This window comes from Stigmatopora argus, chromosome 6, assembly GCF_051989625.1.
Source record: "Stigmatopora argus isolate UIUO_Sarg chromosome 6, RoL_Sarg_1.0, whole genome shotgun sequence".
Taxonomy (NCBI): domain Eukaryota; kingdom Metazoa; phylum Chordata; class Actinopteri; order Syngnathiformes; family Syngnathidae; genus Stigmatopora; species Stigmatopora argus.
Window position 1 is genome coordinate 17292165 of NC_135392.1, and position 23519 is coordinate 17315683.

Consider the following 23519-nt stretch of genomic DNA (forward strand, 5'->3'; position numbering starts at 1 on the left):
ACTGCAAACAGATAGGTAACTCCGGACATGATTTTTAACCCCAGAGTTCCCTTTTGGGGATGTGGCTGCCCAGATCAACATCTTTTCTCCTGAAGCAACCTTGATGACATAACAAGACCAAACTATCATGTGCCTGATTATATCCACATCGAAAGAATTCCATGCTTTCCTGCACTCAGTACAATTAAAGTACTACTGGTTTTTCAGCTGACGATGCATATTGTCCCTCTCGCACTTCACTAATATTCCTGAAAGCTTTTAGGCCTGCCTGGCACCAATGTTTCTCGTCAAGCGTCAGGTTCAGGGTAAACCGGCGGAGAAATGCGAAAGCACTAAATAGACAGCAGTAACACGTGCTGTAATAATGCCACAAGTCCCATAAATCCTTAGGCAAGGAGTGGGGAAAAATTGGGGATCTGAATGTGCTGCCAAGATTTTCACATGAATGGCCTGCAGTAGATTTAACAATAAAAGTAGACAGAACATGAATTGAGTTTGGGAGTCGGGGGAGCTGTTGTCAAACACCAAGATGGAGGAAGGGAAAATTTGTGTGTATAGGGGCCGCGGGGGTCTTTTATTGTGCTTTTGTGATGCAAAGCAACTGGTCCATTTTGTGTGTGAAGAAATGGTGCAAGGACATAATGACTCAGATTTAAAGGTCGTAGGCAGGGATGTCAAACTCATTCTTATCACCAGCTACATTGTAGTTATGGTTTCCTTTAAAAGGCAAATATGAACTGTAAAACGATATGAGGCTACCTTCAAATTGCAGTGTGTGGTGGCTAATTTGGATTTTTTTGGTCAAATTCAATTTATTTTAAACTTTCATATTGCAAAAACATTGATGAAGTGACGCGCGTGTCTTCGGCACACTTTTGTACTTATCTACTACCCGAGTACACAGTTTCTTAACCTGATAGCTTCGCATGTAGTATTGAGAAGGTAAAGTTATTTTCTCAAGCACATGATGGATTAAAAAAAGAACAGAATTGATCTTTTCACACTGCATGAAAATATGGGAAAAAAATACAGTATCAAAATTGACCTTCACTGTGAACACAGACAGGATGTACAATTCTCTGATCAGATTTTTATGAAAAATGTTTGCTATGATCCATAACAGTGCTTAAAACTCAAAACCTCATTTCAAAACATATTTTCTATTGAAATGAATGGAAATGCCACTTGTGAAAGCATTTGTAGCATTAGTATTTTCTTTTATTTTAGAGGGCTGGTTGTAACTGTAAGAAGATGTCATGTTCTGTTCTGTTCTGATGTCCATTCGTTTCGCCTGCTGTCTTTCCTGTTTGGTTACCTCGTGTGACCTGGGTGTTTCTATTTGTCTCGGCACACTATATCTGTCTATTTCGACCCTGTGTCCTTGTCAGCCGTGTCCGGTTCTGGTATGTCCAGTCCTGTTTATCTCGGTTTCTGTCATGCTTGTTTACGTCCAGTACTCCAGCCTATCCCAGCTGACTTTGGGCCAGAGGCGGGGGACACCCTGAACCGGTACACGGTCAATTGGTCGCCGGTCTTTTGGTCGCCGATCTTTTGGTCGCCGGTCTTTTGGTCGCCGGTCTTTTGGTCGCCCGGAAGGTTATTGATAATTACCATTTAAATTGTTGCTCAAATTCCCTAAATACAAACTGCGAATTACTATTTAGTCATACTTAATGCCCTAATAGTTATTAGGCTAAAGAAAAGCTCCAAATTTCACGGACTTTTATTGTTTTTTGTTGGAGAACTTGTTAAGACCCTGACTGACGTAGCTTCTTAAAGGGACAACGCATGTACATGCAAACTCTTATACACTCACACGTCGGCTCAGCTTTTATTGATGCGTAGACCGTGTTGTTTTACCTTGTTTTGTCGCCGGTCTTTTGGTCGTCGGTCTTTTGGTCGCCGGTCTTTTGGTTGCCCATTGTCGCGGTCCGGGCGACCAAAAGACGGCAACCAAAAGACCGGCAACCAATTGACCGCACACGCCCTGAACCGGTGGCCAACCGATCGCAGGGCATGAGGAGACAGACAACCATTCACTCCCACTCTCAAACCTAGGGGCAATCAGCCTAGCATGCATGTTTTTGGAATGTGGGAGGAAAACGGAGTACCCGGAAAAAAAACACGCAGGCCCTGGGAGAACATGCAAACTCCACACAGGTGGACTGACCCGGATCTGAACGCCAGAGCTGTGACGCTGACATGATAACCAGTCAAGCCGCCGGGGCGCCCAAATCTTAGAACACCTGGTATTCCCAGGCAGTCTCACATCTAAGTATTAACCATGGCTAGAATATTTAATAAATATGACCAAAAAACGAGCCCCAAAATTACATTCCAGAAAAAGCAATGCCATTTATGTATTTAATAAACACAAAACTAGTACAGGTAAAATGTGTTTTTAGAGCATGGCAGCTGTACCTTTCTGAGTATTCTGTATCCCCACGTACCAGTCACATTTCTCTAACACGTCAACAACAATTTATAACCAGCTGTCACCTACACAATAATTCATGGTGCTGAGATGTTACCAAGCTGAAATCACTTCTCGCATACAAAAGCTGACCGGAAGGGCTTAGAGGATGAATGTGAAGCACAATAGACTTCTTTGACACCCACAGAGACAAAACAGCCATTTGACACTTTGCACTCAAAACTGAGGCAGGAAAATGCATGCAACACTTATTTAATATTTCAGTTGCAAGACTTTCAGAAATGTATACAGAAGCAAAGCATTTTGGTGGCCAACGCGTGTAATGCATGTTATTTGTAAATTCACTGTGAGTTGTTGATTGTCTACGAGCACTCTCCAATTGGCGGCTAAATAGTTCAGGGTGTATATTACTCCTTGGTCAAAATCATGACCTTAAAGATGTTAAGTTTGTGGTATTTTGGAGTTGGGGTTGATTTAGTCGGCTTTTTCCCGCTGTGTAACTTGTCGTTGTGATTGTCCATTGCTTTCACGTATTGTCGCCTCACCTATGTGTCTCAGCGTATCTGCTGTCTTGAGTGTCATTCACCTGTTCTCCATGTCTGTGTATTTTGGTCCACTTTGTTTGTTCATTTCTTGTGGCTTCCTTGTCACATCAGTGTTAGGTGTTTCCAAGCATGTTTGATGCTCCAGCTATTGGTTCATATTTGTATTTTTGAATTCCCTAATATTGTTTGCACCTTGTTTTTGGTCTCTTTATTAAACCCTTTTGAGTAGACCACCTGCCTTTTTACCTGCGATTGGGTCCACCCTCTTTTACACACAAAACAAATAATCTGATATTTGCAATAGCAATTTTTTTTGCAACTTCAAATGAAATAGACTGATTTACATCCTAATTTTCTATTTCAAAGTGAAATTCCTTCGTTTTTTCATTTTCAACACACCTTATCCTGATCAGCTATCCCAGTTGACCTCGTGCAAAAGGCAAATTGCACCCTAAACTGGAAAAAGTGAAATTGTTCGTTCTATATTTATTTTCCATGTACTACATTTATTTTATGTTTATCTAAAGTACAATCCTAATACTCCCTAGCAAATCAAAGATTTTTGAAGCAATAGAAGAATGTTGTGTGGTTTAATGAGTCCAGATTTACCCTATTCCAAAGTGATGGGCAGATGGAGATGAAGTGATGCGCCCACCCAGGAATGATGCCTCTTGAACAGACCTATGGGAGTGGTGTTATGATCTGAGGTTGCTGCAGTTGGTCAGGTCAGAAACAGCACCTAGATTGGCCACCGTTGAGCCCTTGAAAATATTTGGAATGTGCTGGAGAAGTCCTTGCGCAGCGGTCTGAATCAAGAATCATCAATGCAAGATGACTCGTCTCATCTCATCTCATTTTCTGAACCGCTTTATCCTCACTAGGGTCACAGGGGGTGCTGGAACCCATCCCAGCTGACTTCGGGCCAGCCAATCACAGGGCACAAGGAGACAAATAACCATTCACGCTCAAACTCATACATAGGGGCAATTTAGAGTGTCCAATCAACCAACCGTGCATGTCTTTGGAATGTGGGAGGAAACTGGAGTACCTGGAGAAAACCCACGCAGGCCCGGGGAGAATATGCAGAATATCCTGGATTTGAACCCAGGTCTCCCACTGTGAGACCGACATGCTAACCACTCATCCGCCGGGCCGACTTAGTGGTGATTGGTGATTGGTAAAAAATAAATTCAAGAATATATGAAAATAAATCTTGTGACACTGCAATAGCTTATTGAAGAATGCCACAGTGACTGTGTGCTGGTATTAAAGCTAAAAGCAATCCAACAAAATATTAGTCTGACCTTTTTTTCTGGCAGTGTACGTACTATGTACAACCAACCAATGGACAAGCCAAGTTCAAATAATTATGGTAGTTAATGATGGGAAACAACATGCTAAATTGTTTTGTTTTTTTTGTTTTCTTGTTTTCTTGGAGTGCTTCTCTGGGTTGAATACCTGATGAAGTACAATGCCAAATTTGCTGTTCAGATTGGCAGCCGGGGGCTTGAACTCAGGGAGTTTCCTGTCTTTGCCATGTGCTCAGTTATAAGTAGAAGCACTTGTCATCTCAGTATAAATAGCAGATGCACACATAACTCTAACTGAAATGTCCCTGTCGTCTGTCTGGCACCAGCAGCCAAGATTGTTAAATTACTCCAAGACCCCAACAGACCTTCACCAAGGCCAAGTAAAAGAAGCCAGCACTTGTGCTCACACTATGAGAAGATTGTGTGCGACGCTGCACAAAGACAGTGCAATGGTTGATTGCGGCAACAGTTGGGCATTAGCGTGGGCTTCAAGATCCATTCTGCTGATGTCCGTCTCTCACAAAGCTGCTTTGATTTTTACAACCTCTCTTTGTGCAAATAATGCCACAACAGATCGAACCGTAATTAGCCAGATGCACGCAGCACTGAAAAACAATGCAAGTGATTTGATAGGTTTCACTTGTAGAGAGTGCACAACTATTTCATTAATTAATTCATCTTCCAAGCCGCTTATGCTCACAAGGCTTCTGAGGGTGCTAAACCCTATTTCTACTAACTTTGGGTAGTACGGGGAAAACACAACATTGTTTTACATTAAACAAGGAAACAAACATGCATTCAATCACACGCTCATATCTAGGTATGAGTACAGTTGGAGTATTGAATTAATTCAATTGTTGTATGTTTGGGATGTGGCAGGAAAACCCGAAAAATGCGCACACATGAAGGCTGGAGTCCAGGTTTGAACCCTAGTCTTTGAACTAGAGGGCTGTACTAACTGCTCGACCAATTTCTCATCTCATTTTCTGAACCGCTTTATCCTCATTAGGGTCACGGGGGGTGCTGGAGCCTATCCCAGCTGACTCCGGGCCAGAGGCGGGGGACACCCTGAATCGGTGGCCAGCCGATAGCAGGGCACAAGGAGACAGACAACCATGCACACTCACACCCATACCTAGGGGCAATTTAGAGTGTCCAATCAGCCTAACATGCATGTTTTTGGAATGTGGGAGGAAACCGGAGTGCCCAGAGGAAGCCCACGCAGGCCAGGGGAGAACATGCAAACTCCACACAGGTGGACGTGACCTGGATCTTAACCCAGCACCCCAGAGATGTGAGGCCGACGCGCTAACCACTCGCTCCACCAGGCCGCTCACCAATTTACTCTTTTTTTACATTGCTACAAGGTTTTTGGGGTGGCTGTTGAAGTGTCAGACAGAGCTTCAGTAAGCACTGCTGTCTTGAAAATATATATCTACTGTATCCCAATGGACTATGTACAAGGTGTCCTAAAGGCCGCTGTACATTTGTCTATTTTTGTTGAAATCTTATTCTGACGGGGCAGCCGGGCGGCTGAGTGGTTATCGCGTCGGCCTCACAATGAGAGACCTGGGTTCAAATCAAGGTCGGTCCACCTGTGTGGAGTTTGCATGTTCTCCCCGGGCCTGCGTGAGTTTTCTCTGGGTACTCCGGTCTCCTCCCACATTCCAAAGACATGCATAGTGGGCTGATTGGACACTCTAAATTGCCCCTAGGTATGAGTGTGAGTGTGAATGGTTGTTTGTCTCCTTGTGCCCTGCAATTGGCTGGCCACCAATTCAGGGTGTCTGCCGCCTCTGGCCTGAAGTCAACTGAGATAGGCTCCAGCACCCCCCGCGACCCTAGTGAGGATAAAGTGGTTCAGAAAATGAGATGAGAGAGATTAAAATGCAAATCAGATGAGATGAGATCTTATTCTGACAAATGTGAGATCACTAGTATTTGACACCGTAATGCGTCACATTTTTTGCAATCAAAACATCCCCTTGCTTTGGCTCCACAAATGAAGCATTGGTACAAAATTGCTCCCTAGCACAGTTTTGGCAAACTTTTGAGAATAATTCAATCTATACCGTAACCCCTTTTAGACATGTGCTAAAGTCTGGTAATGCTCTGGTATGCACTGACCTGCCACACCAGATTGATATATCCACTATGAATATATGTAAGACAGCTCAATCTGGGCAAGATCCAATTGAGACCTTTTTCCATGGAAGGAACCATCCCAAAAAATAAAAAATGGCTCAATAGTGTATGTGCATGTGGACGAGATAGCATAATTTCCCACGAATAAACAGCTTGTAATACGTACTTCTTTGAAGACTAAGTGTAACCTGATACATACACGTTCATGTTTGAATACAATGTGACGGTTCAATTGACTCGGGCAGTAGACATAGCTTTACTGGCATCCAACCTCATCACAAGTTTTGTATAGTATTAGCTTGCGCTGTGTCTGAATACGGCAGGTAATTTTATACTTCAGAGAACGGAGGTTGACAAAGTACCAATCATGTGAGTACACTACATTTCGTCTTTTTTTCACTATAAGACTAAATTTGACTACTAGTCACCAAAAATATATAACTACAAAGTACATGTTTAACTATATTTACCATACTTAGGGCAGGAACACACTTAACTTTTGAATGGGACGGCGATCAAAGATATTTAGAGCGCATATTTGAAGTTACAAACAAAAAATATTTCACTTTTTCATGGTGTGATAATTGTATGAAATGCAGCTGTATTTGAGGGCCGCCACTATTACATGCTCTTTAAAGGATTGGTGGATTTTATGTTATTTCTCTTGGGATTTTGGTGATTGCTAATATTCTTTGCTACTGTTTTGGTTTGTAGTAGGAATTGATTCTGTGGATACATCTTCATTGTCCATGTGTGAATGCTTGTATGTAGTCAATAAAAAAATTACAACTTAAATAAATATGCAACATAAACTAAAGTTTTAGCCAAGCAACTTCTTAGTACGTAGTACTGTCTTCTTGAGAAGCACCACCAAATCAGGCCATATAAAATTGGTTTGCTGTGGTGTGAAAATGCATTTCATCATAATAACAGCAGTAGAAAAAGTTTGGCCGTACTCAGGAACACAAAAACTCTGGTATGAAAAGATTTGGGTTCCCTGTTTTCACCCAAACATTATACAACAGTGTTAGTTTCTGTTGGGTTTATTCTGGGATGTTACTATATATGTTCATTAAGCATTTAATAGGTAATGAAGTCATAATTTAATTTGTGCTATACTTTATGTTGGGAACGAGTAAGCTCGAGGACACTTCCCCCCACAGCTGCTTTCGAGGCCAGTTAATTGTTTTCAGGACTATTGACCGAACAGGACACCATGTTCCAGGCCGAGACTGTTGATCTGAGTTGGCAATGAAGATCTACGAGGGACTCTTAAATTGCTTGGACTTGGATTCCGGCAGATGGCGATAATCGAATCAACTTCCGAAAATACTCACATTATTGTTTAAAAAATACTGTCGCTCTGTTTACCTTATAAAGAAATTATTATGCTTATTTGTGCAAATTCTTACGCAGTTGTTTTGGTTTCCGATCCGCTCGGGTCACTTTGTATGCTTACTTGTGCAAATTCTTACGCAGTTGTTTTTGGTTCCGATCTAATATGAGATTGATGTGGCAGGTTTTTTTTACCTTAATGGTGTTATTCAGTTAGCTTATGCAATTGTTTGAATCAGATTACCTCAAATGTTTTGATTATGCGCCGACTAAATTGACAGAGGAAGATGCCGTTTCTTTAGAATCATCTTGGACGAAGGCGAGTCGGGAGTGATTTTCCTTGCAAGTTGTTACCAGAGTATGTTAATGATGTCTCCCTGTTTTGATTAAAGTGTATTAATAATAAACCTATCAGTTTCTGTTATACAGATATGAATAGAGAACTTCAAAGCATTTTTTATCATATATGACTATCACTAAGTTGAGTCCAGTGTGACCTCAGGCAAGATTCCCAACAAAGCCTGACCACATTCAACAGTCAGTGAGTCACTCCAGCATCTGATTACAACACATTGGGGCAGGATGCCTCATCATTGTTCTTTTTAGAACCTGTCATCTGAACTGCTTAATGGAAATGTATTATTCATACAGGAGAGTCAGTTTCCCTATATTTGTTTTGTGAATAATAAAGTGCGCTTTCAAGATGAAGCCCATCGAGCTACTGCTGAGGTTGTTATACTGATTTCCTGATTTCTGGTAAATGGGCCCATTATGTCCCATGTATACCTTTGATATGTTTGCATTGAAATTGCTATTATTTTTTCTCTTAGATATTGTACCTTAACTGTCTTAAAGCAGCCTTTGCCAAACTATTTAAGCTGTGCACAACACTTCAATGTTGAAATCCCAATGAAGGCCTATTTTGAACATCCTGTCAGTGTAGCACAATATATTACTGCCCACCCCTGGGGGCCAGTTTTAGACCGATGATTGAAAAAAGATTTCAGCAATGCTGTGTTGTTGTTGTGTTAAAACTATGCATTCCATTTGTTTTAGTGAACAAATAAATCATTTTAATTGTTCTGATATTTTGAAGTCTTCATTCCATTGTGTGCCTTGTGGTCAACCAGGAAATACAAGCAGTCAAGCATTCCCAACAATATTTTTGCTAAAAATATCAGTGAGTCATCCATACATAGCCTAGGAGTGATGTTACGACCAGCTACGTTACACATCATCCATGCCACCACTTTCCTGTCTCCTCAGGTCCTCCTGCAGGGAAGCAATAGGACACTTTTGGCTGAGAGTCACATCTTAAAAATAAGGTACAGGCATACTCATGGAATTTATAGCGTATTTTTTTTCATAGTCATTAGATAGTGATTTCAGTAATGGTCTGAGCAGGCGACATCATGACTGTGGCATGGCTAAAGTGAGCAGTCAGTAGTTAATAATGGAGGTATATATATAATTAATGTGTTTACATGCATTGATTTATAAACTAAATACAATTTACTGCTGTGTTGAGATTTTTCTCAACTCAGTTTGACAACCAAAAATCAATTTTTGTAGAGATTTTATTGAAATTGAGGCAGACTGAATTGATGTTGTGGAAAAATATTACGTGTTCACCTAATTGGTCTAGAAAATACATTATAGTGGAAAAAAATTAACTTTTTCATCTACTTTTGCCATGGCCTCACAGTTCTGGGGTCTTGGATTCGTACCCAGATCCCCGGGCTCGCGTGGGTTATCTCCGGGTCCTCCAGTTTTCTCCAACATCCCCAAAACATGCATGGTAGGCTAGTTGAACACTGTAAATTGCCCTTAGGTATGAGTGTGAGCGTGAATGATTGTCCGTCTCCTTGCACCCTGCGATTGGCTGGCCACCAATTATTCAGGGTGTCCCCCACTTGGTGCCCCAACTCAGTTGGGATAGGCTCCAGCACCCCATGCGACCACTGTGAGGATAAGTGGTGCAGAAAATGAATGAATGCCTCTACTTTTGCTCGGGATATGTATAGTGAATGGTCTCCTCCTACATGGATGATGGTCCAATTAACCAGGGTATCCACCAGTTGTTATTCATACAGCGTAAGATTTATTTATATTACAAAGATAGAGTAGACTTGCCTGTAATTATAATTTTAATTAGAAAATGTAGAAAGGGAACTTTGGGGCTGAACAGTGATCACGTGTGACGTCATGACAAAAAATGTGTTCTGCCAGGATTAGCAGATGACAATTTTTCATTTTTCATAATTATATGTCTGAAATGGGGATCTAATTGCGAACCTGATTTCAGTCTAAGTATATGTGAACTTATGTTTATATTATGACACTTTCAAGAAAATAACCTTCCATCTCCTGATTCATCTCATATACTAGGCACGTGACCGGAAGTTTGGTCGCCGGACGTTTGGTCGCCCGAGTGAATATAATTTTGAAAGCTGATTTCAACAGTAGATATTTAGATATTAAACTCTCTCTCATGAATATAATTTTGAGAGCTGGTTTCAACAGTAAACTCTCTCTCATGTTGTCAAACGTCCGGGCGACCAAACGTCCGGCGACCAAACGTCCGGCGACCAAACGTCCGGCGACCAAACGGCCGGCGACCAAACGTCCGAGTACCTACTAGGCATATACCCAACCCTACCCATTCAATCGATCAGCTAAATGCACAGTGCACATGCAACCCCTCCACATAGTTAAATAACAGATGTCCTAACAATGATTTGGTACAAAAATGTGACAGAACAGATACACTTTATCCCACACATGAAACCCCAATGACAAAGTATCAAATATGATATACATATGTCATAAAGAGCATATTCGTTTGAAGGCAATCTTGTTTTGCTGACTCTAGAGATTTTTGCGTCACATGGAGCGTCATCAAACCTTGCTGCCAAGATCCAACCTATGGATTGGGAGCCATACTCTTTTGATGGGTGTATATGGCTCTCCACTAACCTGTGTGGTAAAATATGGGAACCACTGGTGAGAGACCTAAGTCCCGAACGCACCAATGGGAGCGTCACTCCGACACTGTGGCGCCGACACTATTTCTAGCGCCTTTTTAATCATAAATTTTCTTCATTAGACTCTTCTGCATGCATACTCTCATTGATACTCATTGGTTAGCAACAGTGGAAAAAAAATATCCAAAGAATTCAGACTTTTTTACTTTCAAAGTGGTGAAATTATTAATAAATGCACACATTTTACTTTTAAATTCTGAGTATGGCTCTCAAAGAATAATGTTTGAAAATATGAATTGTGTATGGCTCCCTTCGTCAAAAAGGTTTCCGACCCCTGACCTACCCAAACCATTACCTTTGGACATGCAACATGATATATTTTAGTGTATTGGTTACTAAAACTTTTTTCATGGTGTCGTGTTTTGTTTTGTTTTAGTTCGATCTTGCTATTGCCCGTATTGTTTTGTGTTTGGTTCATTCTGGTTTGAGCCTCAGTATTTCTTGTACTTGTGATCAATTCATGTCTACTGTTGTTGGTAGTTCCTTATGTCCAGTCAATCAGCTTTTCCTCTACCTTTTATGCTAATCAACTGTATGTCATATCATTACCCCATGTTGGTGTATTCTAGCTCCCCAGTTTTGTTCAGTTTTGTTCTATCATTGTTGACTTTGTTTGTTTCCCTTGGCTAATGATGGCAAAATTAGGCTTTCTGATTGGGTACTATACCATTACTACATTTTAGGCTAGACCTATAAGGAGTTGCCACAACAAATCAACTTTTTTTACTTCGCCCTCTCCTTTGCATCATCCTCCCCTATACCAGCCACTCACATGTCTTCCCTCACTCCATCCATGTATCTTCTCCCAGGGTGACTTGTCTCCTCGCAGTACCACCCCAAAGTTTGCTTCGGCACTACAGAGTTAGAGGCAGGACCACTACCTGTGCCCTTGTTCTGCCGGTTTCTTCTAAGTTTATTCTTTCGTTAGCACTTTGTCATTTTGTGGTACCGAGTCTTGTCCTTCGACTTTGTTGTGGACTTTTTGAAAATGAAAAATTTTTAGCAGTTAGCTGGTTCTTGGCCTGCCTTGTTTATCTACTTCCCTGTACTGAGGTCTAAATCATGTCATTCTTCACCTGCTTCTCTGTCTCGTCCTGGATACACTATTCTATTGATCTATCTATCTATCTATCTACCTACCTACTTATTATTTTTTTACCCAGTCTTGGTCATGTTATTTAAGTGTAAAATGTACTGTATATAAAGTAAAACTGCTAAAATCTGACTTGTGAGAGTTTTTAGGGCACATGAAAGTACCTTTAAGGCCGTTTTATACTAAAAATAAATTATGGATTTTTCCCCATTGTGAAGCTGCGTAGATGAATTATCCTCTTTAAAAAGATAAAGAATTTTTGCCTTTGATTATTATTAGATTGTCTGTCTACATATGTTGAGGTAACATTTGTGTTCAAAATTCCGTTGATTAAACTGTCATAATACAAAAAAAACATAGACACAAATCATACTTTTCGCTAGCCTCTCTGTAGTATTTCTCATTGAATTTTAGCATTAAAAAGTCTTGCTCGAAGCATTGTTGACTATGCCAAACTTCAGTTCAGTTAAATATATCTATACGGTGCATGTATCAACATTTTTTTCCATATAGATTAAAGCACAAATATGCTTAAGGACATATAGTTGGTGATGGCGGGAGTCCCTAAAATTAGATCACTCTAATCTCAGGGCACCCTTGTAAAGTATGTATTTATTGTACATATAATGTTTGTGACTGTTTTTCTACCAGCAATTTGCAAGTTGTTTTTATAATTGGTGCTTTATAAGGGGAAAAAATCAGACATCAAAATTCAGAGGGCCTGAAGAAAAAGGATTCCCTACATGTTTGGAACAGGTGCACATGGAAGTTAGGAAACTCACCAGCTCTGGGGTTCTGGTGTAAGCTGCTGGTGTAGATCGAGCGAGAAGCCAAAAAAGGTGCCACGGTCTCCCAGCTTGTGCAGTGCGTGAGTAGTATCCAGGTTGAAAGCCCACACGTGGTTGAGGAGAGTCAGCAGAACCCAGAGTAGACTCATTATGATCCCAGGGTATACACCCAAGGCCAACTGTGCCATGCTGCAGCTTCAAGACCAGAATCAGCTCCACCAGTGATTCCTAAGAGTAAGTCCTCCTCCTCCGGCGGGAAATCCTCTTGGTTGCGGCTTTTGATGCAGTCAATGTGAAAGGGGGTGCAGCCTGGGCTCAATGTGCTCTCGTCAGCTACCAGAGTGCAAGTGTGCACTGCACACACCCCCTCTCCTACTCCTCTGTGCACCCCGGGGAGATGAGGGAGGACAAGTGCCTTGAATAGCGCCATCCACTCCTCCCCCTTCCATCCCTTTACACACACACACACACACACACACACACACACACACACACACACACACACACACGCTCTCAGCTGACAGCAACACTCAAGGGACTGCTGCCAAAATACCAGGAAAGGTTGTCAAGGTACTTGGAGCCAATTGAACAGAGACTGAGTGGCTGAAGAAAAAATAAATATATATAAATAAAAATACACCAGACAGATTTCTGTATCTAATATCTTCACACGGTCCAAAAAACTTCACAGTTCACACCCCTTGGATGGTAAAAAATAAGACTACTGGAAAACTTCTGTCACTTTGAACCTAATGTTTATACGTTTTTTTTTTTGATCATGTTGGTTTTACTTGTTTGTTATTTTTTCCCCATATGATCTTTTTTTAGTATAGTCCTTGTTTTAAAAAGGGCAGCACAATTTGTAGTAGTGTCTACAAAAAAGTTTTGTCCAGCATTTCATGTGTAGTGAGTAGGATTATACAGTATTTGATTTAATGTATTCCATATCAATTTAATGTGTCATTTTCTGTTAAATACTTACTGTAAGAATTTTATAGTCATTCTAAATAAACAAATGCTTAAAGTACTACAATAATAAGTTGACACACACTTTCAAACTGTTCACATCCAAATAATGGGTTGAAATCATAGTCACTAAGAATAAGTATTACGTGAAGTGAAACAGGTTAAAAAATATTTTTTAAATCCTATATGAATAAAGTTACCCCAAACTTAAATTTCTGAAAAAATACAGTCATTATCTCTATTTGTACCACACATTTATGTAAAATTCTGATATAAAGAAGGTGAGAAATTTCTGTCATCCAATTTTTGTAGAGAGAATATCACAAGTGAGAACTGGAATGAGTCAAAGTTTGGAATACTACTTTTTTTTTATTGCATCCATGATTTCTTTCAGTGTGAACTGTTTATTACAAATTTATTTCAGAGTATGAGACATTTTCTAAAGCCTTTTAGTGTATAATTCATTTTTTTCTTTCCTTGGATGTTTTTAAAAATATTTTTCAACTTTCTAAAGTATTACATTTCAGCTGGTTTCTCACAGAATTGTAGATTTAAAGGCTCAGCTGGTGTAGTCTAGTTTTAGCTTTTGAAAAATTGCCACTGTTGTTCTTTTGTTGATGTTTATTGAAAACGATGTCATTTGAGGATACAGACAGAATGGGGAATAGCAATACTTAATAATTAAATATTGTCAGGGGGCACACCTTGCCGGACTCAAATGCACAAGAGAAAAGTTTGTGGCAGATTTCAACTTACAGTTTATTTTACAACATGGCAACTTCAACGTTCAACAAAAATATTATTGGCAGCAAAAGAATTTAATGGTTCCATATGTATCTATTTTCTATATGGCTTATTCACATTAGGTTCATATCTATACCGGCTGACTTTGTGTAAGAAGCAAGAAAACCCCCTAAATTTATCACCCACTAATCAAAGGTTAAATATAAAAAATAGCCACACTCAAATTCACATATAAGCACATGTTGTTGTTCCATTGCCACTGTTCTATCCCCACAATGAACAGGATGTTGGTTGTGTTATAATGTGAACCATCTCTCATGATGTACGTGAATTCACACAGAAAATAATGCAGCATATAAAAAAAATGTTGAACAGGAAGCGCATAAACAAAAACATTCACATACACTATTGAGACAATCTGGTCTAGATCAAGCGTCTACGTAAAGCCCCAAAAATTTGGACTTGTGCAGTTCCTGTGAGAGGAGAACATGGTGGGAAAGGTCTGTCCACGCATGGTTGACTGTTACAATGACTTTACGTCCCAGTTGTGTGTTGTCAGCTGCAGTTGCTCTGCTTGGACCACCTGAGAAGTGGTAGTAGTGTTTGCAGCTGTCACATCAACTGTTGCATGCAATAAACTATCACGGGTGACATTTGTAACATACAGTACAATTCATTTAATTCATTCACCGCATCCTCGTAATGGTTACGGGGGTTGCCAGAGCCTATACCAGCTGACTTCGGGCAAAAGGCAGACTACACCCTAGACTGGTCACCAGTCAGCCATACGGCACATAGAGAGACCGACGACCATTCGCACTCAACTATATCGCCACCAGCGGGAATCGAGCTTGTGCCATGGACATTTTTGAGTAATTTAAGAATAGCAATAATAATTTAAAAATATATATTTTGTTTACTTAAAAAGGTATATTTGGTATAAATATTAATTGAACATTTCACCATCATTTTTTATTTTATATTAAACACCTATTTAAATTTAAGATTCTTACCATATTCTTTTTATTTAATTCAATTGAATATCAATAAATGAAAAAAAGATTCAACCAGATATTTTCTTTATTTAATATTTTTTAATTTTCAAATTATACATCCTCACAAGGTTCGCAGGGGGGGCTGGATCCTATCCCAGCAAAATATGGGCACCAGGCAGTGGACACCTTGAATCGGTGGCCAGCCAATGACAAGCAACACACACACTAATACCTAGGGGCAATTTAGAGTGTTCAGCCAGCCTACCCTGCATACTTTTGGGACGTGGGAGGAAACCGGAGTACCCAGAGAAAACCCACACAAGCCCAGGGAGAACATGTAAACTCCACGCAGGGAGGAACCACCCAGGGTCGAACCCTCAATCCCAGAACTAAAAGGCCGACATGCTAACCACTCCCTCACTGGGCCGCAATCAATAAATAAAATCAGAGTCCAATAATTAGCAAAGCCTTTTTAGACAATATTCACAGACAGTAATACCTTGACATACGAGTGCCCCAACATACAAAAAAATTGAGATATGAGGAAAATTCCGAGCAAATATTTTCCTTGAGGGCGGCCCGGCAGATGAGTGGTTATTGCGTTGACCTCACAATGGGGGACCTAGGTTCAAATCCAGGTCGGTCCACCTGTGTGGAATTTGCATGTTCGCCCCAGGCCTGCGTGGGTTTTCTCCGGGATCTCCGGTTTACTCCCACATTCCAAAGACATGCATGGTAGGCTGATTGGACACTCTAAATTGCCCCTAGGTATGGGGGTGAGCGTGAAATGTTGTTTACGTTCTTGTGCCCTGCGATTGGCTGGCCAACAATTCATGGTGTCCCCCACCTCTGGCCCAAAGTCAGCTGGGATGGACTCCAGCACCCCTGTGACCCTAATGAGGATAAAGTGGTTCAGAAAATGAGATGAGATGAGATGTATTATTAGGAGAATTATGGCAAAATGAGCTACAAATTGTATATTTTTGCTTAAAATAAGTATACAGTGGTACCTCGACATACGATCTTAATCCGTTCCGGGACTGAGCTCGTATGACAAGTTTCTCGTAACTCGAGGTAAAGTTTCCCATTGAAATGAATGGGAAACAAATTAATTCGTTCCAACTCTCTGAAAAAAACACCAAAAACAGGATATTGGATTGAAAAAAATGTTTTATTTCTTATAATTCGCCATATATTGACAAAGTAATAAATAACGAGTGGTTTAATAGAAATAAAGTGTTTAATCTAACTAAAATTGGGCGGATTTCGCCGAGGGGAGAGAGAGACGCACAAAAGGGGCGGGGGGCTTCGGTTTGTTTTCAACACGACGCACTCGTAAACAGAACAAACACTCCACCCTCACGTTCGCTATCCATGGGCTGTTTGCTGTCGTACTATTCCCTTCAAAATATTCCGAAAATGATGCACACAAATGTCCTCACAATCGGAGAACGCACGACCACTTGCCAACGAGCAGCAAGCAGTCTTATCAGCGATCGCCCCGCTGCTCATGCGAGCTACAGGGGCGCTGGCTAGCGGCTCCTTTTAGCTTGTAGCATCTGTGTTTGCATCCCCTCGAACGGCGACTATGATAGAGTTTCTACCGGGGATGCTGTTGCGAGCCAGTGCCCCCGATGTTCTTATGAGCAGCCAACGAGCAGAGTCTTTTATCAGCGATCGCCCCGCTGCTCATGGTAGCTTCGGGGGCGCTGGCTAGCGGCTCCTTTTAGCTTGTAGCATCTGTGTTCGCATCCCCGGGGATGCTGTTGCGAGCACGAGTATACTTCATTACCCAGAAAGCCCTCTTTTCCCCGCGCATGGGCGTTGTGCGTTTCCTGGTCTGAATAGCTCATCCGGTGCTCGTAAATATTGTTATACGTACACGAAAGATATGCAAAAAAAAAATGCCATGGCCACCTGGCTTGGTCGCATAACGAAATTTTGACCGCATCACGGGCGAATTATTCGATCGAAATTTCCCCCGTAAGACGAGCATTCCGAATGACGAACGGTCGTATGACGAGGTACCACTGTAATTGGGTTTTATTCAGCTTGAAGGATATGATGGCTTCTGTTGAAAAATGCCATATACTAAGAAGGCCTTAAGAGATAGCTTATAATTTACTTACACAACTAAAATACCCTTATAATGATGAGCCATACTGATAGCAGATTCCTGATGCAAATCCTCATTAACAGTCAGAGCAGCACTTCAAGGAGGGATCTTATTTTAGATGTCAAGCTGGCAGCATATACGGGCAGGGTCATTTTTCCTGTTTTAGCTCCACGGTCGGTGCCTGGCATAGTCAGCACTTTTACTGTATTGATTCATGGACACTAAGGCAGAAGAAAGGGGGATGCTATAAAAGGGTGTGGTACTTCTTATGGGATTAAATCCAAGAACATCCACGCTATCTATTTAACTAAACTTCCCTCAAGACTTTTGAATGGAATGCAGCTGTTTTCCCACACTGGATGCACACTTGGGGACATCGGAGAAGCAGGAAATAGACTACTAATATTCAGTAATACATCATTAGTTGTTATGGGTCATTTTCACATAATTCAGCAAATAACGGTAAAGACACTTTCAGAAAATGAATAATTTACAAAATGCAATTCAAGCATTCTGATTATCTCTAATTAGCAACACTAGCACTGCCTGGAAATATCTTAGCTGGAACTTTAATGAAAACATAATTAATTAAAATTTAAAAAATATGGATTGGTCTTTCCCGTTATTCCAAAAACGGTAAAGACCAAGCATAACGGAAAAGACAGTATGGTGAAACTTCAGTCTATGTCAGGGAAAAACTAAGACCTTTATGTGTTTTGTTGTGGGTATCAGTAGTGTGGAAAAGGCCATTAAGAACTAGTGGCAATTATATAAAGTACTCTTAGTTGCAATTTCAGTAAAATGATGGTAACAGTGTACCCCAGCCCTTATATTGGGATATCTGCCGGGGAAACTTTGAAGTCAAATTCAATAAAAAAAATTTGTTTTTTTTTTTCTTTTTTCTTAAAGCCCTGCAAAAATAAAATATACACATTGATTAATATCTGTAAACTTTATTGTAATACAACTCGAACACATATATACGGTCTTACGGAAGAAATTGTAAATACAGATTTACTGTCAACAACATGAAATTGTCTTAAAGCCTAAACATCTTAAGCTAATACTGACAAATGATAAAGAAGTTGCCAATATAATCAAAGTTAGCAATGATCAAATGATAGGATACTTGAGTGCACAATCTTAACAGTTGTAGTTCCCTAGGTCTACATCAAAAACATGCTGCTTTCCAGTGCGTGAGGTTCCTCCTGTTGTTGTAGGAGGTGGCAATCTCATAACAATATTGTCTATGTGTATGTCATCCAAGTCATCCATTTCAGGATACACAAACAAAGGTTTTTTCATAACACTGGACTTGCGACGCATAAATTGCACCAGAGCTTCATCATCTTCATCAAAGTTTTGAATGATCTTTCCCACAAAATGTTGAACGGACTTTTTCCCGCAATACTTCACAAGAACAAAATCACCTAACTTCAGATTTGTGGTACTGACTTCATCTTCGATAGGAAAGATTTCAGTAGATTCTTCCAGGCTGTCATAATCAGAGAGTGCTGCCTTATTAGCGAAGGGCCTGATCTGGACAGGTGACAAATGTTCTCTGTCACAAGATACTGATGCTCCATGCTGAAAGAAAGCACAAATCATTATATATTATTATATTCACGTCAAATTGGTACAGTATTGACAAGAGACAAGGTGATTGAATTAAGCTGTTACATATATAAATAGGGAGTGAGATTAAATTAAAGTAAATGGCTGCTTGATGAATAATAGCACTGACATCTTTTCTTCGTCATGTAAGACTGTTGTTCCAAACAACTCTTTTATAACATTCAATTTTGTCCATCTTCACGTAATGGTCTATAATGTTAAATCAATGTCACAGCACCATCTCTGTTTGATAAAGTCAACATTTTCAGCAATTTTACCACCCTGACTTTAACTGTGCAAGAGCAGAAGGGTAAGAACCTCAAACATTCAGCAAAATGCATGCACAATTTAAAAACCAGAGCCAACCTCATTAGCTGGCTGATCCTTTTGGCGAGCTGGCTGGTCCTCAAGGATGTCTTGTCGGTCCTGGGTATCTGTAAGGGCAGCAACTTGGTAGGTCAGGTCCTGAAAAACAGATTGATTCTCATAGCAATGACATGTTCTTGGCAAACAAATGGTACTACTGTAGGCATAATCCAAATTGTTTCTGTATCTAACAGACAGTTTAATAATGTTTATGGTACTGTACTGTAATTTCTCTTCTACTGTTAAAGCTTGTGAACAAAGTCCCACTTGTGGTTAATAAAGTATATTGTTATCATTAAATGTAACAATTTTAACATTGTTCATGTGAAAAGCAGTACCTTTGGTCTGTCATCAAGAGTCCTTGGTGGTAAGCTCTGGGAGGTGGCCGGCTGGTCCTGAACAACATCATGAGGTGGCGAGTCTGGGTAGCAAGCTATGCTTGTCTCGTCATCACTGCCATTCCATTCACTTTGCTCATCATCACTTCGCTCAACTCCGTCGTCGCTGTCACTTTCCTCACTTGACTCCGTCAGAGGTTCTTTTCCATTGCTCCCACGTCCTTGTTGACAGGCCTTTGTCATCAAAGCATTCCAAGATTTCCAATATGCATATTCTTGTCTTTCAGTAACACTCAGAATTGATAGATCCATATGTACAACGTCATATCCATTTTCCAATCTCCTTTGAAATAATTGTAATTGCTTCTCTGTCAGTTTGGCTTCTAGTGCTTCCAATGCCAAGTTTTCTTTTTTTCTCTGTGTTGTGCCAACTCTCTTGTTCATTTTGGTTTTCTCTGCATTGGTTACTGCAGGTTTGTAAATTTTCTTGGTTTCTGTGTCTGGTTCTTTCACTTGGAGCCTTCGTAGTGGAGGGTGACATTCACAGTCTGTCTTGCAGAAGCAAGACAGCTTTCTATGCAGCAGCACACCTTTTCGAGGTACAATCACTTGGTGGATCAACATTGTGCCTTGTATGGTTTCGCCCTGTAAATTTTGTACTATGTTATCTACGTCATTAATGTCTTTTGTGTTGACTTCAATGATTTTCACTTCAGATCTCTTCATGTTGTTCAGGAGGTCAGTGCAACTGAGGATGTCAGTCCCGCTGGCAACTAGCCTATCTGCAACTCTCTTTATTGCCGCACCAATTCCATCAGCTGGGCCCTTCCCATGGGATGTCTCCAGGAAGTTCCAAGTTACCCTTTCAAAGTGGTACTTACTGAAGGGGAGGAGACACATCAGCTGCAAGTTCGTTTTGTTTTTGTACTGGCTAGTTGGCCCATCAGAAACTACATGAAGCACCTTGACCCCCTTACTTCTGAGATCACTGAGGACCGGGTCAAGATGGGCCCACACAGAAGAGGCATTATGTCTACAATCGTGACTGATAGTACAATAACATTGGATATATTTTGTACCATCCTCCTTGGCCAACGTGGCATGAGCGGTGTGCAAAGTTATTTGTCTCCTGCTTCCCCCAAAATGCATGGCCTGGATTTCTGTAGTTGCTTTACACCCATAATTTTCTGAAAAATCAATCTGGAGGACACATGCATCTGCAGACAACCTGGATTTTACTAGTCTGAGCTCCTTGTACTGGTGAATGATACGATATTGGTGCCCCATAAGAGCCACAAGGTCTTTCTCAAGGTCATCACAGAGTTTCGCAATGGTGACAGATTTTTCTTTCTTCTGGATGACAACAACATCAATTGGCCCATTATTTGTCATTCTGGTCTCTACTCCCTTCTCCCATTCGTGGTATAACACTTGCTCCTTTGATTGCCTTATGTCATCAGTTCCATCCCTGTAGATCTTTTTGATGTATTTCTTGCAGACAGCACAGTTTCTAAACATACAATCATGCCTCTCTACAGAGCAGGTTGCAGCTGAGAGTAAGTCACTGGGGTTACGGGACGTAAGTAGTCCAATGTTGTGCAATTTTAATGCTTTCAACTCAAAATTTGCATGCTGCTTGCACTTGACTGTGTCTCTTCCGGTCACATCTGGGTGCACACAATAAAACGGTTTCCGTCTGGTGAACCCCACATAACTAAGCTTCAAATCTGGGTTTTGAGCCTTGAACTTGACATACAAATTTTGCAAAGTGTCATTGAGATATCTCTTCTGCCTTTTGTCTTTATGCACTGTCTTGGTGTCTTTTTTGCCAGCTGCAGGGGTACTATTGATGTCCTCGAGGAAAAATTTCTTGACATGCCCAGACACAGTTTTACTGTAGTCATAATTTCGTGTCTGACGGGAGTGCTGCAAGAGGGATTTACAGTTGACATTTCTAGTTATACCATGCCTGGTCAGCTGCAAATCATCTTTCGCCTTGTTGATCAATCTGTACTTTTGTAGAATGGGACCAACAACTGCAGCGTGTATAGCCTTTCTTTCATTTTGTCGCTTTTTGCTGGCTAGTACCTTTGCTTTGAGATCATCTTTGATAGCATAGCAGAATGTTAGCTCCTTCCTTATCCTGTTGTTATTCCCGCTGGAAAGGAGGGAATATGCCTTCGATGCTGGAGAATCGCTGATCACGTTAACACTCAACTGCTGAGCATTCTGCATTCTGCTGATCTTTCTTTTCAATTTCCGTATTTCAGTTTGATATTGCTTGATCTGAGCATTATTCTTGGTAATTGTTCTGTATGCTTTGCGGTCCCGGGCTTGCGTCTTTCTCCTGCCAGCTTTCTTTTGTGTTGATGGTTGCGATGGTCCTGGTTGTGGTTCACCAAATTCATCAGCATCTGGGCTAGGTGGGGGAGTGCTTGGCAGATCCTCTTCCAGTTGTTGGAATTTCTTGCTCCTTTGCTTTCGTTGGTTGAGCTTCCATTTTCTTCTCAGTTGCCTTTGCTCCCTCTCTGAAAGCTTGTGAATATTTGGAATCTTTCCTTGTGCCTTTCTTTTCTGATATCGTTCCCTTTCTTTCTCTAAATATTTGTGATAGGCTCCAGGGTCATTTTTAATCTTCTCCCTGCATTTGCGCATCGCTGCAGCATTAGATTTTTTCGCAGGTGGCTTACCGCCTTTTTTCTTAAATGGATTCATGTTCTGGAAATTTTACAAATCAAAGCAGGAATTAGTATACACATAAACATAGCATAACATGTTAGCGTCATCTCTACATATCTGTTGTATATTTAAAAATATGTATTTCATCTCTACATATCTATTGTATACACCTTTTCTACTTAGTCTTTCCCGTTATATGATACGTCTTTCCCGTTATAACGGTAAAGACAAAATTTATTAACGGTAAAGACACAACATTCCACCTCAGCCTTTGACATTGGTAGATGGTATTTCTTGGCACTCAGTAAATGATAGTGTTCTGCATGCATACACCATGCCCAGTTCATTAAAAAGCAAAGTAATTATGTTCACCAAGTTTTTAGGACATCGGTAAAGACATGGAATTGTTACGACATTTCACAGGTATGGTCCTTACCTTGGTTTTAGTTTCATTCTCATGGCTTCTGCTTAGCTGGCGTTGACAATATGGCTGACAACATCCTGGTACTTCTCCCACACCAGCCACCTGGTGTATTTACTGTGAATTTTTTGGTGTATTTCTCATGTGATAACGGTAAAGACACACTAACTGATATGAAAGGTACATCAGTAAAACTGTTTGCAGTTGCAATTCTTTTGCATTTTTCTCAAAGACAACTTGAGTGAAAATACTATTGAAACAAATCTAAACAACACATTCTAAATAGAGACAAACAAATAAATCATAACCCGACTTTTCATTCCTATAAACTGTGACACTAGATTCTGGACATCTAACGGAGTGGACAAATTCAACATAAACTGGCTCTCAATGTATTTGTGTCTCAAATAGATTTCTCTTAAAATTGGTGCCAAATGTAGTATAATATGTGGCAAACAAAGCAGTAGTAATTAATTTTTATAACTTTGTAACACATAAAGGGAAAGTCCAGGGCCATATCTTTACCGTTATTTGCTGAATTATGTGAAAATGACCCTTATACTGCAGAGCAGGCTTGTCAGAGAAG

At 40.5% G+C, this 23519-nt stretch overlaps 2 protein-coding genes across 4 annotated transcripts in view; both read right to left on the reverse strand.

The window, feature by feature from the left end:
- Nucleotides 1-13134, reverse strand: part of itga7 (integrin, alpha 7) — a 53425-nt gene extending 40291 nt beyond the window's left edge. For 2 of the 3 annotated variants that reach the window (XM_077603661.1, XM_077603660.1), the window contains exon 1: nt 12689-13133. In XM_077603661.1, coding sequence (XP_077459787.1) covers nt 12689-12882 — 194 coding nt within the window. In that variant the 5' untranslated portion in view covers nt 12883-13133. Of the gene's footprint in view, nt 1-12688 lie in introns of all 3 variants that reach the window. The other variant, XR_013300733.1, reaches the window with a different exon arrangement.
- Nucleotides 13135-18452: 5318 nt separating this feature from the next.
- Nucleotides 18453-23488, reverse strand: LOC144075576 (uncharacterized). Its single transcript, XM_077602771.1, has 4 exons — nt 22949-23488; nt 19834-22551; nt 19496-19594; nt 18453-19102 (listed from the first exon to the last, which is right to left on the reverse strand). Exons 2-4 carry the CDS (start codon nt 22546-22548, stop codon nt 18659-18661), a joined length of 3258 nt encoding a protein of 1085 aa, XP_077458897.1. The 5' UTR covers nt 22549-22551; nt 22949-23488; the 3' UTR covers nt 18453-18658.
- Nucleotides 23489-23519: the final 31 nt, after the last annotated feature.

What these genes read in the sequence shown, in the direction of transcription:
- LOC144075576 (XM_077602771.1), bottom strand. Translation starts at nt 22,548, where the DNA reads ATGAATCCATTTAAGAAAAAAGGCGGTAAGCCACCTGCGAAAAAATCT. An exon ending in CTCTTGATGACAGACCAAAG is followed by an intron (nt 19,595 to 19,833) that starts GTACTGCTTTTC and finishes TCTGTTTTTCAG; the next exon opens with GACCTGACCTACCAAGTTGC. An exon ending in AGGATCAGCCAGCTAATGAG is followed by an intron (nt 19,103 to 19,495) that starts GTTGGCTCTGGT and finishes GCTTTCTTTCAG; the next exon opens with CATGGAGCATCAGTATCTTG.